The 14,054-nt window shown below is 42.2% G+C and overlaps 1 protein-coding gene across 1 annotated transcript in view; it reads left to right on the top strand.

Annotated features, from left to right (window-relative positions):
• Window positions 1-7,744: 7,744 nt before the first annotated feature.
• LOC126355871 (carcinine transporter-like) overlaps window positions 7,745-14,054 on the top strand; it is a 141,683-nt gene continuing 135,373 nt past the window's right edge. Inside the window, exon 1 of the mRNA XM_050006371.1 lies at window positions 7,745-7,824. Coding sequence (XP_049862328.1) covers window positions 7,783-7,824 — 42 coding nt within the window. The 5' untranslated portion in view covers window positions 7,745-7,782. The remainder of the gene's footprint in view (window positions 7,825-14,054) is intronic.

The raw sequence follows: 14,054 nt of genomic DNA, 5'->3' as shown, positions 1-14,054 counted from the left end.
TTGTGTTTATTGATGAAGTTTAACCAGCGGTATTTTTTTTTTTTTTTTTTTGCCTAGTGGCCGCTAACGCCCCAGTCACTTGCCCTAGAGGTTAGCGTATTTTCGCGGCATTTACCTTTCCTCGCCTTGACCCTGCTGTCCAGTAAGTAGAGTAGTTCGACAGCCTCCTCGATTGTGGTTCGTATAACTCTTTCTTTTGAACTATTTTGCTCGTAGTGGGTCCTACTGCTTCTGGATGTTCTAAACAGCGGATTCGGAAGAAGCTGTGCTCTCTGTCGGTTCCGCCTTGCCTGGGTTATTCCATTGTTGTGTTGGTTATCAGACGATAGATAGGTGTTGCAAGAGTGTTGGCTTGAGTTGCCATCCAGTTAAGTGAATACAACTGTTGGCTGCCTGTGTCACCATTTACGAAGTTGAGCGATTTGATCCTTGGGACACTTCTCTCTTGATTTGGTCAGATTCACAGCCTTCTGCTGTGAATACAATTTGCCTTAAGAATTATTAATTAGATATTGTCTCTTAATATGATTGTCCTTTCTTATAACATTTTAGTAAGAATTGTGCTACCTAGGCCTTCAGCTGTCAAATTGTTTTTGAGTAATTACTGTTGGGACCTTCAGCCGCCAAATGATTTGGATTTCTTGTCTATAAGGCCTTCAGCCATGAATGCAGTTTTTATTTTTAATTAGGTATTGTCTATTAATATAGTTGTTCTTTCTTTATAATATTGTACTAAGAATTAGCTATGTAGGTCTTCAGCGATCATTTTGTTTTTTGAGTTATTACTATTGGGGCCTTCAGCCGACAAATAATTTGAATATTTGGTGAATAAGCCCTTCAGAGCGTTTCTGAAGAAGAGAAATTTGTTAACATCGAGTATAGATTTAAGTGTCAGGAAGTCGTTTCTTAAAGTATTTCTATGGAGTGTAGCCATGTATGGAAGTGAAACATGGAAAATAAATAGTTTGGACAAGAGGAGAATAGAAGCTTTGGAAATGTGGTGCTACAGAAGAATGTTGAAGATTAGGTGATTAGATCACGTAACTAATGAGGAGGTATTGAATAGGATTGGGGAGAAGAGACGTTTATGGCACAACTTGACTACAAGAAGGGATCGGTTGGTAGAACACGTTCTGAGGCATCAAGGGATCACAAATTTAGTATTGGAGGGCAGCGTGGAGGGTAAAAATCGTGGAGGGAGACCAAGAGATGAATACACTAAGCAGGTTCAGAAGGATGTAGGTTGCAGTAGGTACTGGGAGATGAAGAAGCTTGCACAGGATAGAGTAGTATGGAGAGCTGCATCAAACCAGTCTCAGGACTGAAGACCACAACAACAACAACATCATCAATACAATGAGAATCATCTTAATTTTTCAAGGAACTCCTCGACAGATTACAAGGAGTGATCCATGAGGAAACTCTACAGTTTCGATTCGAAAGCGCGTGGATTACTGCTAAGATTTTTCAATTCGAGTGGCAGCTTTTTGAAAATGGATGCAGCAGTATACTGCGCACCTTTTTGCACAAGAGTTAAGGAAGTCCGATCCAAATGGAGGTTTGATTTCTGCCGAGTATTAACCGAGTGAAAGCTGCTTATTGTTGGAAATAAACTAATATTGGTAACAAGAAACGACAATAAGGAATATACATATTGAGAGGCCAATGTCAAAATACCCAGACTCGTGAAAAGAGGTCGACAAGAGGTTCGTGAACTCACACCACTTATTGCCCGAACCACGCGTTTCTGAGCCAAAAATATCATTCTAGAATGGGAAGAGTTACCCCAAAACATAATACCATACGACATAAGTGAATCAAAATAATAAAAGTATACAAATGTACGTGTCGAAGTACCACTTGCTTTTGATACAGTTCGAATAGTGAAAATGTCAGTATTAAGTCTTTGAACAAGATTCTGATCGTGGACTTTCCACGACAGCTTACTATCTATCCGAACATCTAGGAATTTGAGCTGTTCAGTTTCACTAATTATATGCCCATTCTGTGAGATTAAAACGTCAGGTTTTGTTGAATTCTGTTTTAAGAACTATAAAAACTGAGTATTACTGTGATTTAACGTTAGTTTATTTTCTACAAGCCATGAACTGAGGTCATGTACTGCTCTACTTGAAACTGAGTCAATGTTGCACACAACAACCAAGCTAATGTCATCAGCAAACAGAAATATTTTAGAGTTACCCATTATACTAGAGGGCATATCATTTATATAAATAAGGAACAGGAGTGGCCCCAACACTGATCCCTGGGGCACCGCCCACTTGACAGTACCCCACTCAGATCACACATCACAGCTGTTATCAACATTGTGAATAATGACCTTTTGCTGCCTGTTGCTAAAGTAAGAGGTGAACCAATTGTGAGCTACTCCCCTTATTCTGTAATGGTCCAACTTCTGGAGCAATATTGTGTGATCAACACAGTCAAATGCCTTTCAAAAAATGGTTCAAATTACTCTTAGCACTATGGGACTTAACGTCGGAGGTCATCAGTCCCCTAGAACTTAGAACTACCTAAACCTAACTAACCTAAGGATATCACACACATCCATGCAGGATTAGAACCTGCGACTGTAGCAGTCGCGCGGTTCCGGACTGAAGCGCCTAGAGCCACTCGGTCACACCGGCTGGCTATCAAGTGTATCTAATGGAGAACGAAAACTGTATAACAAATTACACAGATATGTGAAATCTCTGTCACAACGATGTACCTTTAAAAAATCTGTGACATCCTACCAGCTGCAAAACTGATTTTATGGAGTCGGTCTTTGTCTTACAGATAAAACATGTAATTCTTCTTTTTGACTCTAGAAGTAACTTGTAAATGTACATTATACAGAGGATACTGAAGACATGGGATAGTGATACACATATATGAGGGTAGTATCGCGTAAGCGAAGTAGAAAAGGGCACTGCTTTGGTGGAGCTGTCATTTGTATTCGGATGATTCATGTGAAAAGGAGTCCGCCGTGAGTATGGCCACACAACGCGAATTAGCAGACTTTGCACTGGAATGGAAGCTTCAGACGATCCATTTCGGAAATCGTTAGGGAATTCAGTACTCCGAGACCCACAGCGTCAAGAGTGTGCCGAGAGCAGCAAATCTCAGTCATTAGCTCTCACCACTGTCAACGTAGAGGCCGGCGGCCTTCACTTAACAACCAACAACAGCTGCCAACAGGCAGGCGTGAAATAACCGCAGGTATCAATATGGGACATAATGAGAACGTAGCCCTTAGTACAGTGAGGCGAAATTTTCCGTTGTTGGGCCATGGCAACGGACGACCGCACAACATCGACTGCAGCGCCTCTCCTGGGCTCGTGACCATATCAGTTGGACCCCAGACGACTGTAAACCGTGGCCTGGTCAGGTGAGTTCCAATTTCAGTCGGTAAGAGCGGATGGCACGGTTCGAATGTTCCGTACACCCTACGAAGCAATGGACCCAAGTTGTCGAGAACGCACTGTGCAGGCTGGTGGTAGCTCCGTAATGGTGTGGGCTGTGTTTACGTGGGATGGAGTGGGTCCTCTGGTCGAACTGAACCTATCATTGACTGGAAACTGTTATGTTCGGCTACTTGGAGACTATATGCTGACATTTATGGACTTTCTGTCCCCAGAAAACGCTCTAAGAAATGTGGAAGACAATATGCCATATAACTAAACCACAAGTGTTCGCGATTGGCTTAAAGAATATTCTGGACAAATGTAGCGAATGATTTGGCCACACAGATCGCCCGACTTCAGTCCCATCGAACATTTATCGGACGTAATCGATAGGTAATTTCGTGCACTATAACCTACACGGACAACACATTAGAAATTATGGACGGCTATAGCTGTAGCATGGTTCAATATTTCTGCAACGATCTGTTAAGTCCATGCCACCCCGAGCTTCTGCACTACTCTGCATGAAGGAACGTCCGTCACGATATTAGGAGCTATCCTATGATTTTTGTGACCCCAGTGTATACTCAAATTTGTAACTGCACTACTGGCCATTAAAATTGCTACACCAAGAAGAAATACAGATGATAAACGGGTATTCATTGTACAAATATATTATATTAGAATTGACATGTGATTACATTTTCATACAATTTGTGTGCATAGATACTGATAAATCAGTACCCAGAACAACCACCTCCTGCCGTAATAACGGCCTTGATACGCCTGGGCATTGAGTCTAACAGAGCTTGGATGGGGTGTACAGGTACAGCTGCCCATGCAGCTTCAACACGATACCACAGTTCATCAAGAGTAGTGACTGGCGTAATTGTGACGAGCCAGTTGCTCGGCCACCGTTGACCAGACGTTTTCAATTGGTGAGAGATCTGGAGAATGTGCTGGCCAGGGCAGCAGTCGAACATTTTCTCTATCCAGAAATGCCCGTACAGGACCTGCAACATGCGGTCGTGCATTATGCTGTTGAAATGTAGGGGTCGAATGAAGGGTAGAGCCACGGGTCGTAACACATCTGACATGTAACGTCCACTGTTCAAAGTGCCGTCAATGCGAACAAGGGTGAGCGAGACGTGTAACCAATGGCGTCCCATACCATCACGCCGGGTGATACACCAGTATGGCGATGACGAATACATGCTTCCAATGTGCGTTTACCGCGATGTCGCGAAACGCGGATGCGACCATCATGATGCTGTAAACAGAATCTGGATTCATCCGAAATAATGACGTTTTGCCATTCTTGCACCCATGTTCGTCGTTGAGTACGCCATCGCAGGCGCTCCTGTCTGTGATGCAGCGTTAAGGGTAACCGCAGCCATGGTCTCCGTGCTGATAGTCCATGCTGCTGCGAACGTCGTCGAACTGTTCGTGCAGATGGTTGTTGTCTTGCAAACGTACCCATCTGTCGACTCAGGGATCGAAACGTGGCTGCACTATCCGTTACAGCCATACGGATAAGACGTCTGTCATCACGACTGCTAGTGATACGAGGCCGTTGGGATCCAACACGGCGTTCCGTATTACCCTCCTGAACCCACCGATTCCATATTCTGCTAACAGTCATTGGATCTCGACCGACGCGAGCAGCAATGTGTCGATAGGACAAACCGCAATCGCGGTAGGCTACAATCCGGCCTTTATCAAAGTCGGAAACGTGATGGTACGCATTTCTCTTCCTCACATAAGGCATCACAACGTTTCACCAGGCAACACCGGTCAACCGCTATTTGTGTATGAGAAATCGGTTCTAAACTTTCCTCATGTCAGCACATGTAGGTGTCGCCACATGCGCCAACCTTGTGTGAATGCACTGAAAAGTTAATAATTTGCATATCACAGCATCTTCTTCCTGTCGGTTAAATTTTGCGTCTGTAGCACGTCATCTTCGTGATGTAGCCAGTAGTGTATTTTTGATACGGATCGAATTTGTTATAGGAATTTTTAAGAAACGTGTGCAAGTAGTAAAACCAACAGGTAAAAAGATTTTCTGTTCGGTATAGTGTGTGCGAAATATGTATTATTGAAAAAGAGAGTTTAAAGACAAAGTAAGATAAATAAATGACGTATTTGATTTCAGGTAATACAATGCTCTGTCAAATTTTGTCCTCATTGCCAAATCACCTGTTTGACTTTTTCGTGTAGAGTATCTCGCAGGACACCATCTAACGAGACTGGAGGATGAGCGAGACCCTCGTCGAATCCACGTGGTGGACTAAGGCGACCGTCTGCTCGTACACTGGCGAGCCCGAGTGCAGTTTTTAGGCGATTCCCCACACTCTTTTCACAAAATGTTAGGCTCATAGCCATCTGTGCTTATAGCGTAAGGAACTTCCAAAAGAAAACACATATGAACCTAAATTGTCCTGTTGACGTGCCAGATGGTTAGTTATGCCCCACCTTGTGCTGTGGTAAAAATTGCTGTCTGGGGAGCGCTCCGCAGCGCGTAGTGTAAAGCAGTCGCCCTCCGTTTCTGGCGGTGGCGCCGCTTTGGCAATCGCAGTTGTGTCTCCCTGTGGTTGGAAAGGGGAAAGGTTGCCTGTTCACGTGAATTTAAGGGCGCTATGAGCTCGCCAGTCTGTCAGTCTGGGTCAGTCTCTCGTACCCAGCTTGCTAGTCCGTCTCTGGTCCGAATTTGTAGCGCAGTGAGAGAACTCCACGAGTGGTAGCGCGGTCAGGGGCGTAGTTCCTGCATCTGAGTCTGCGCGTTAGGCCGCCAGTCTGATCGAGTTGCTCAGGCAACGGTCATTGGCTCTTGGATCGATCTGTTGGTCGGTTGCCTCTTGGATCGATCTGTTGGTCGGTTGCGCACTGAGACACAAGATGACTTGTCCGCCTTGAGCGTCGGCGCATGTGAGGTCGCCACGTGAGTCCAGTGGGCCGCGCCGTATAGCGAGGGGTAGTGGCTTCGCGGCCGACACGAGAGCAACAGGAGTCAACTCACGAAATCGGTCTGGCCGGTGCGAGCTGCGACGCCGTGAGACGGGAGACGGCGCGCTTTCCTGCGTCCGTTGAAGCGGCTGGCAGCGGACGGTTCGGGAGAGCGATTTCGGGGTGCTGCGCCAGGTCTTCGCCAGGAATCGCAGTTTATGGGAAGTTAAGTGACTGGTGATATGCTGTTTCATTTACTTGTTAAATTATACTTATTTTCTTGGTGAGGTCACCAGCTGCTTGTTTTGGGGTCGTCCCCCCATTCTTCTCCGCTTGCCCACCCGCGGAAAGGTGGCCATTTATGAATTGGGTGGTCCGTATTTCCCTTGTGGAGTAGGGGCGGGTTAGAGCAACCTGCGGTTCAGGTTGTTCGGTAATCTCCCTATCAATCTGCCGTACGTTAGTAGCTGCCTCTGTCATGCTTGTCGTATTCTGTGTATTAACGAATTATTGCTTGGAATGTAACGGCCTAATACCTGAAATATGTTTTGATCTTGCGTATCATCTTGAGAGGCGTTATATGTGTACCGTAGAGCATGTCTGGGCAACCTTGTATAATTTTATATAAGATTGCATTTCATGGGCTTTTATTTAAATGGTCATTTTAGTATATAAAGTTGCCACCATTCCACCGTACGACATTTCTTAGAAGTTAAAATCAAATTGCACCTTCGGTGGCAAGTTACTCTTTCAATTTTAGTGTTTCGTAGCATTTCTATCCCTTCCACGGCGTGCATAGTTTGTGTGCTTGTGTGAATTGTTAAAACTTTTACTTTAAGGTAATCTGGTGTGTTGCAGATTTTCACCTCTGTAGCCTTTCAGAGGCTGTTGTGAGCGGTCATGGCTACGGCCGTGTGAAAAGGGAGCGGCAAGGTTTTCAGCCCGAAAGCTCATACAGTCAAAATTTGTTTCTTTCTGCCTCTGAATAAATTGTAACATGATATTTAGAGGGTGCTTTCTGCTTATCATTTTAAATCTGTTTCTAAAAAAAAGGACTTTTAGGAATAAAATTCCCATTTGTTAAAAGCAATTTCATTTTGATTTCATCAGTTACTCCCTGGCAACTACTTCCACGCTCACATAGTGTGATTAAATGTGTTGATGCTTGATGAATCGCTAGTAAATAAAGTAAATTCTTAAGACAAAGTTTTGGAAGTAATTTCACGGTTGACACCTTCTTCCACTCGTGACTGTTATACCTGTTAAACACGTATTTTATCAATTGCGTCATTTTTGTACTCTAGGGGACGTCAGCAGATAAGGAGTATCACACCAGAGTTGCAGTGGCGCGCAACGTCGGTCTCTTCCTTCACGAGCCGTCGCAGTCAGTGCGTGTGCGACTCCCTTGAACAGGCGTCTCTTTGCAGGGATGGGGAAAGACATCGACAACGGCGAACTGCAAACATTAGAGGTACTGTGGAACGTCTACCCACATACAACACATCAAACGCCTCCTTCATTACGTGTTTCACAATAGCACATGGTCAGGATTAAAAAGAGAAATTTTCTAATACAAGCTGTTCGTCTCGAAGAGTGCCATCCAATGACACCAAGCTCGAATCTCGTACCCCACCTCCAAGGGTGTGACGTGACAGATGGCGCTGTGATCAACAAAAGTCAAAATGGGTAAAAAGTCGTTGAAAAGTGGTAACATCTCAAGAAATACACATCATATTATGATCCCAGGTGGTTAGAAATACAATTATTTTCAAATCTTTAATGTAAAACTGGTTTTTATAGCAAAAATACTTTACTTCTCGACAAATCGCAGGATATTCGGGAATTTCCCAAATAAGTGTTCTGCATATACTACATGTGCATACATTCGATTGGTTTCACTTATCGTTGCATAAGAACTACATGGGGACGGCTTTCAAAACCGCTTGAACATTTACAGTTGAATACAACAACAACTAACAGCCTATGTAGATTTTCTTTCACAGATACGTTGCTATGATGAAACAAATCGGCAAACGAATAGGTTTAATATGCATTATTGGTAAGTGGAGAATCCCCATTAACTAAAACAAGTCGAGCACAATAAGGAAAGAAATTACAACAAAAATGTGGACCAAGGAATTGCGTTCCGGAGAATCAACTTTTATTTTGTTAAAAAACTCTTTCTACCTCCTGGGATCCTGATCTGATGAGTGATTGAACAGTTTTCAACGCAATTCCATTTTTGTCGATTACATCACTATCTATAACGCAATGAAAAAAATTTTAATACAAAAGTTACGAATTTTTCCTGGAGAATCTGCAACAGAAACTGGGGTTACTTTTCACTATTTCAAACTTGACCCCCCCCCCCCCCCACCTCCTGCGGGTGGGGTATTAGGATCGAGTTTGGTGTAATTGGATGTCCCCCGTTGAGACCAACAACTTTCATTGCAGTCTTTTTTAAATCCGATCCGTAGTTTTCCGCGTATTTCCAAAAATAATTTTAAGTTCCTGACCCTCTATAGTCCATAAGCCACTAAAAGTGTGTGCCCAACATACTTGGTAGCAGCATTAACAGTTTCCAGTCCTCTTCGATTTGCGTGTTGAGCGAGGCAGAAATGACTGTATGCCTTCCTAAGCGCCCATATCTCTCTCGCCTTTTTCCCATCATAACAACGCGAGATGTGTGACGGTGACATGCACCAACTTCTCCTTCTCTAGAATCAATTAGTCAACCTTTAAATCGTACCTCGTTGCAGCTCTTTTTCAATCGATCAACTCCTCCTTCCTCTGTTATCCTATAACGCAGATGCAAGTAAGTTTAGAGGTGAAACGATCTCTGTACTCCTCAAAAGCACGAAATACGATAGTCAACTCGCGTGTATCACTGATACCTCAATAGACATACAGTATAATACTGACTTAACGGGAAAATGTTGCTTACCTCCCTGATTCCCCTTCGTTTCGATGTCAACATTTTCTCTCATTCCTCTTGTTAGCGCATACTTGATCCCATGTACAAATTGTTTCGCGCTAACCAGAACATACATATGTACTTCCTCCATGTCCCCGCATTTCGGCCTATATTCGATCAATTTTTACCTATTCCCTAGACATTTTTCGCAATTATATTGATTTTATGTGAGATCTGTCGATGCGACCACGGAGCAACCACTCGTTCTGGGTTCTAAAATTGCCTGTAAATGTAACACAGCTGCCAACATCTAGCCCAAATGCACTAATCGGGAGGCGTAATATAGCACTGTACTCGACTGTTTCCAGTCACCTCCACATTCGGAGAGCGATTGCTATCTTTTCTGTTAAAATGTGTGTGAAATCTTAAGGAACTTAACTGCTAATGTCATCAGTCCCTAAGCTTACACATTACTTAACCTAAAGTATGCTAAGGACAAACACACCCACCCATGCCCGAGAGAGGACTCGAACCTCCGCCGGGATCAGCCGCACACTCCATGACTCCAGCGCCTTAGACCGCTCGACTAATCCTGTTTTCTGTTCACTTAGATGGGTTAGGACTCGGGAAGCTCTATTCTTTCATGGGACGTGGAGTGTAGCGGTCTTCTTCTGATCGGTTCGAGATTAATTCTCTAACGGTGGTGCAGTGCGGGTTGGTCAGTGACTGTGTGAGGATGCTCTGTGACTTCCATACGCAGAGAGGTGGATCGTAAATGAAATACTATGCTCGAGGTCTTAGAAATATGTAGAACGCTGCCTGGTATAGTTTGATGAGTTAAGTGTTCTAGAATTTAACTGTGAATGGGCGTACTGAGCAGTCATCTATCCATGTTCGCAATGATACTCGCAGAGTAGAGAAGGGCTGGTTTAGCTATGATACTAAAACTGAGGAAACATGCTGTCACATTATTGGCCAGTGTTGAAGTTAGTGTAAAATTGTTCGCGCTTCCAAGTTGAAACGTCCCCTTAGAACAATTATACACGATTGTGCTTAAACTGACACACAATAGTTTTTAGCGCAACGCAATCTGACTTTCAATAATCCCTACAAGAGAATGGCCCTGACTAACATTAACCTATATGTTTCACAAATCACTTACCTCACAAAAATCTTCGTTACTCGAACTACTGCAATACAGCGAGCACCACTACTGCCAGCTAACTAAAAGATTCAAACTACGGAAGTCATTAACTACTGACAGGCACAGTTAGCAAATAGAGAAAGATTTTAATAGAGAACAAACAATGTATTTACCTTTATAGTCATAATATATATATCAGTTCATAACACCAATTCTTACAAATTTCAAAACTCCGCCATCTCTCTCCCCACGTCCACCACTGCTGGCGGCTCACCTCCAACTGCGCAACGCTACGCGCTGTTAGCATCCAGCTGCCGCTGCCCAACACTACAATGGCAGACAACAGTGCAAACCAGCCACAGTCTGCTCACGGCACAGCCAGTGATTTTTCATACACAGCGCTACATGGCGTTACCAATAAGAAAACGTAAACAGCCTACTTACGTAGCCCCCATGCACCCCACAAAAAAATTTACAAATTATTTTGGGCAGTGGCCAATACAGATTTGAAATTTTTTTTCATAATTATGATTACAATAGCAAAGAAATCAAATGCACACACTTATTGATACAATGTTGGTCAAAAGCTAAAATTTTCTCACAGTCCATATAGACAGTCCTGATCATTCATCACAGTAAAATAGCAGTGTTTTTCTCAAAGACTGAGCAATAAAAGAAAATGCAAACGGAAGTAGTGGATTTCCATGCAGTCTTGAAGAAGTAGTGTTGTCCTTCCAACGGAAAGACAGTGCTGACTCTTGACATGCAGACAGGTAATGGGCCACAACAGAGCAAACCCACAGCAGAGTCAGTCGAAGTTTTTAAAAATATTGGTAGGTTGGTCATCACACAGCAGGCCCACTGTAGTCCTGGTAGAGATTATGGTATTGGTGGGCCACCAGAGGTGCAGACCCACTGCAGTCCTTGTAGAAATAATGGTATTGGTGGGCCATCAAAGATGCAGACCCAATGTAGTCCTTGTAGAGACGGCCAGCAGCCATCTGTTGTGACTGTGCAGGTGCACAATCACCATCGAAGAGTCTTGCAGAGAATATAGCAAGTCCATGAACCACCACTTGTGCACTCACAAAAAGTTTAATTAAAATGTCCTTAGAACCAGCAATGCTGTTATCCAGTCCTTTGCTGAATCATCAACACACGTCCAAGCACTAACAGTCCTCTTTTTTTCAGATTTCTGGATATACTTTGTCCAACAGAAATGTGTGCAGTGAAATGTAACTTAAAGTTTCTTAATTTGATGAACTGGTGTCAATTACAATTTTATAACATAAGAATACAACAACAAAGGTACAAAATACATCATTAAAACATAATAATACAGATAACATTTGTAGTAATAGGGGCATTACAAAAGAATAGAAATAACATATACATCAGTGTTACAGAAATTATGACATAAGTACATAAATAAAAGATCAGAATATCTTTTGAAATATCAACTTCACACATGAGCATTAAAACAAAACAGAATAAATTATGTGTAAACATCATTACGAAGTAAATAACATGTTATTAATGCAAATTATATTTGAGGATAACAGTATTCCTCATCGTAGTGAATGTAGCTTAGTATTAGAAGAGAAAAAATTCTATGGAACAGTACACAGAGACAGGAAGAAAACAAATACACAAGGGTACACAAACACATAGTGGGATAACACATAAGGAAAGGACAGGGGTTGTTTTCAGTGTAACATTTGGTACTGCAGTCCAACCGAAAACTTATACCATAGATCGTCCCTCTAATTTCAACATTTGCTCCAGCCCAAAAAAATCCTATCCAAGCATGTATTCTGTATTCTGTTCTCATCCTCTTTCAAAAATAGTTTTTCTCCACTGTACACTACTTTTCTGGCCAAATCATTTTCTTATAGCTTCTCAATGCATTTCTTCCAATTCATCACAACTCGTTCTCTTTTATAACCTACCCCATCTTCAGCTAACTTAAAGCTACTAAGCTCAGATGCTAAACTAAGGGACGAGGCAATGCAGCAGCACAAAACAATTAGTACAAACAGCAATAACAAAAAAAAAACAATGGAAATTGGCAAAGCAAGCAGCAGTAAATGTAATAACTTATATCTAAACATGACAAACCCACAAATAGAAAAAATAGTACACTAAAGACAACAATGCAGATAAGAGAAATGTATATCCACATCTTAATGCCTATGAAATCAAAGTGGCACACTACAAAAACTAATTCTAAAAAAATTACTAAGTACTGGAAAAGAAAATTATATATGCAGTTACTGTTAATAGTCCCTTCTTATTGTTCTTTCCTTCCCAAGTGCTCCTTTTTTTTTTTAAGAATGTGGATCATAAAATTATTGAAACTTCCTGGCAGATTAAAACTGTGTTCCCGACCGAGACTCGAACTCGGGACCTTTGCCGTTCGCGAGCAAGTGCTCTACCATCTGAGCTACCGAAGCACGACTCACGCCCGGTACTCACAGCTTTACTTCTGCCAGTACCTCGTCTCCTACCTTCCAAACTTTACAGAAGCTCTTCTGTGAAACTTGCAGAACTAGCACTCATGAAAGAAAGGATATTGCGGAGACATAGCTTAGCCACAGCCTGGGGGATGTTTCCAGAATGAGTACCGGACGTGAGTCGTGCTTCGGTAGCTCAGATGGTAGAGCACTTGCCCGCGAAAGGCAAAGGTCCCGAGTTCGAGTCTCGGTCGGGCACAGAGTTTTAATCTGCCAGGAAGTTTCATATCAGCGCACACTCCGCTGCAGAGTGAAAATGTCATTCTGCATAAAATTATTATTTAACATATATGTTGACAGAAAGTTTTCACATTAGCAAATGCATTTAATTTTATAAAACCAATGCTGTAACACAGCTGGAAAACAGATATCAAATGAAACAAGCAACTATAAAAGGCAAAGCATAAAAATATCATTCAATAGTCATGTGACAGTTCATAAGTTAGTACAAATTCTCTCAACCCTCGTACAAAGACGCTTGTCATTATCAGGTGTGCAGATGTAAGAAAGTATCTTTCCAAGTAATGAGCGTGTCGTTTTTGCTATGCTTTCTACAAAGGAATGTCAATAGCGAGGTTAATGGCCTCCTTTTTTCTCCACCTGTGCCTCTGAAAGGCACACACTAATGACTTTTTTTTCTCAAGGCGGGTGGCACACCTGGCCGCTCGCAACACATTACGTCACGGTCACCTACCTTTCTTACCGAAATATTTACGACAGCAGTTTCCACTACAATGATAGTCTCATTTAAAAATATTTTCACAGGTTGAGAATTTGCGTTACAAATGTGTAGAAAATAAAATCCTATAAATATAATAGTGTCCAAAAAATTTTCGCCAGCATTGTAATACATTCACGCATTTACACACATTTCATAATTCTTAAAGTACGATTCTTGGTTTCCAACATCCTTTTCCACAAATCAGAGTCCCTAACCACTACTCATTATTCCTTACCTTATTATAAATATACATATTCGTAGACACTTCTTCATTATTTCATCATAATAAATCAAATTCCTCATATAGCATCAGCTTATTGATCATAAACATACCGCAACAGCATTATACACATATTCATCGTAATAATAACATCATAACACCTCAGTCAACTCTCAAAATCGTCGTAGC

This window comes from Schistocerca gregaria, chromosome 3 (genome assembly GCF_023897955.1).
Source record: "Schistocerca gregaria isolate iqSchGreg1 chromosome 3, iqSchGreg1.2, whole genome shotgun sequence".
Lineage (NCBI taxonomy): Eukaryota > Metazoa > Arthropoda > Insecta > Orthoptera > Acrididae > Schistocerca > Schistocerca gregaria.
The sequence above is the reverse complement of the archived record's forward strand: the minus strand, read 5'-3'. Positions and strand labels throughout refer to the sequence as shown.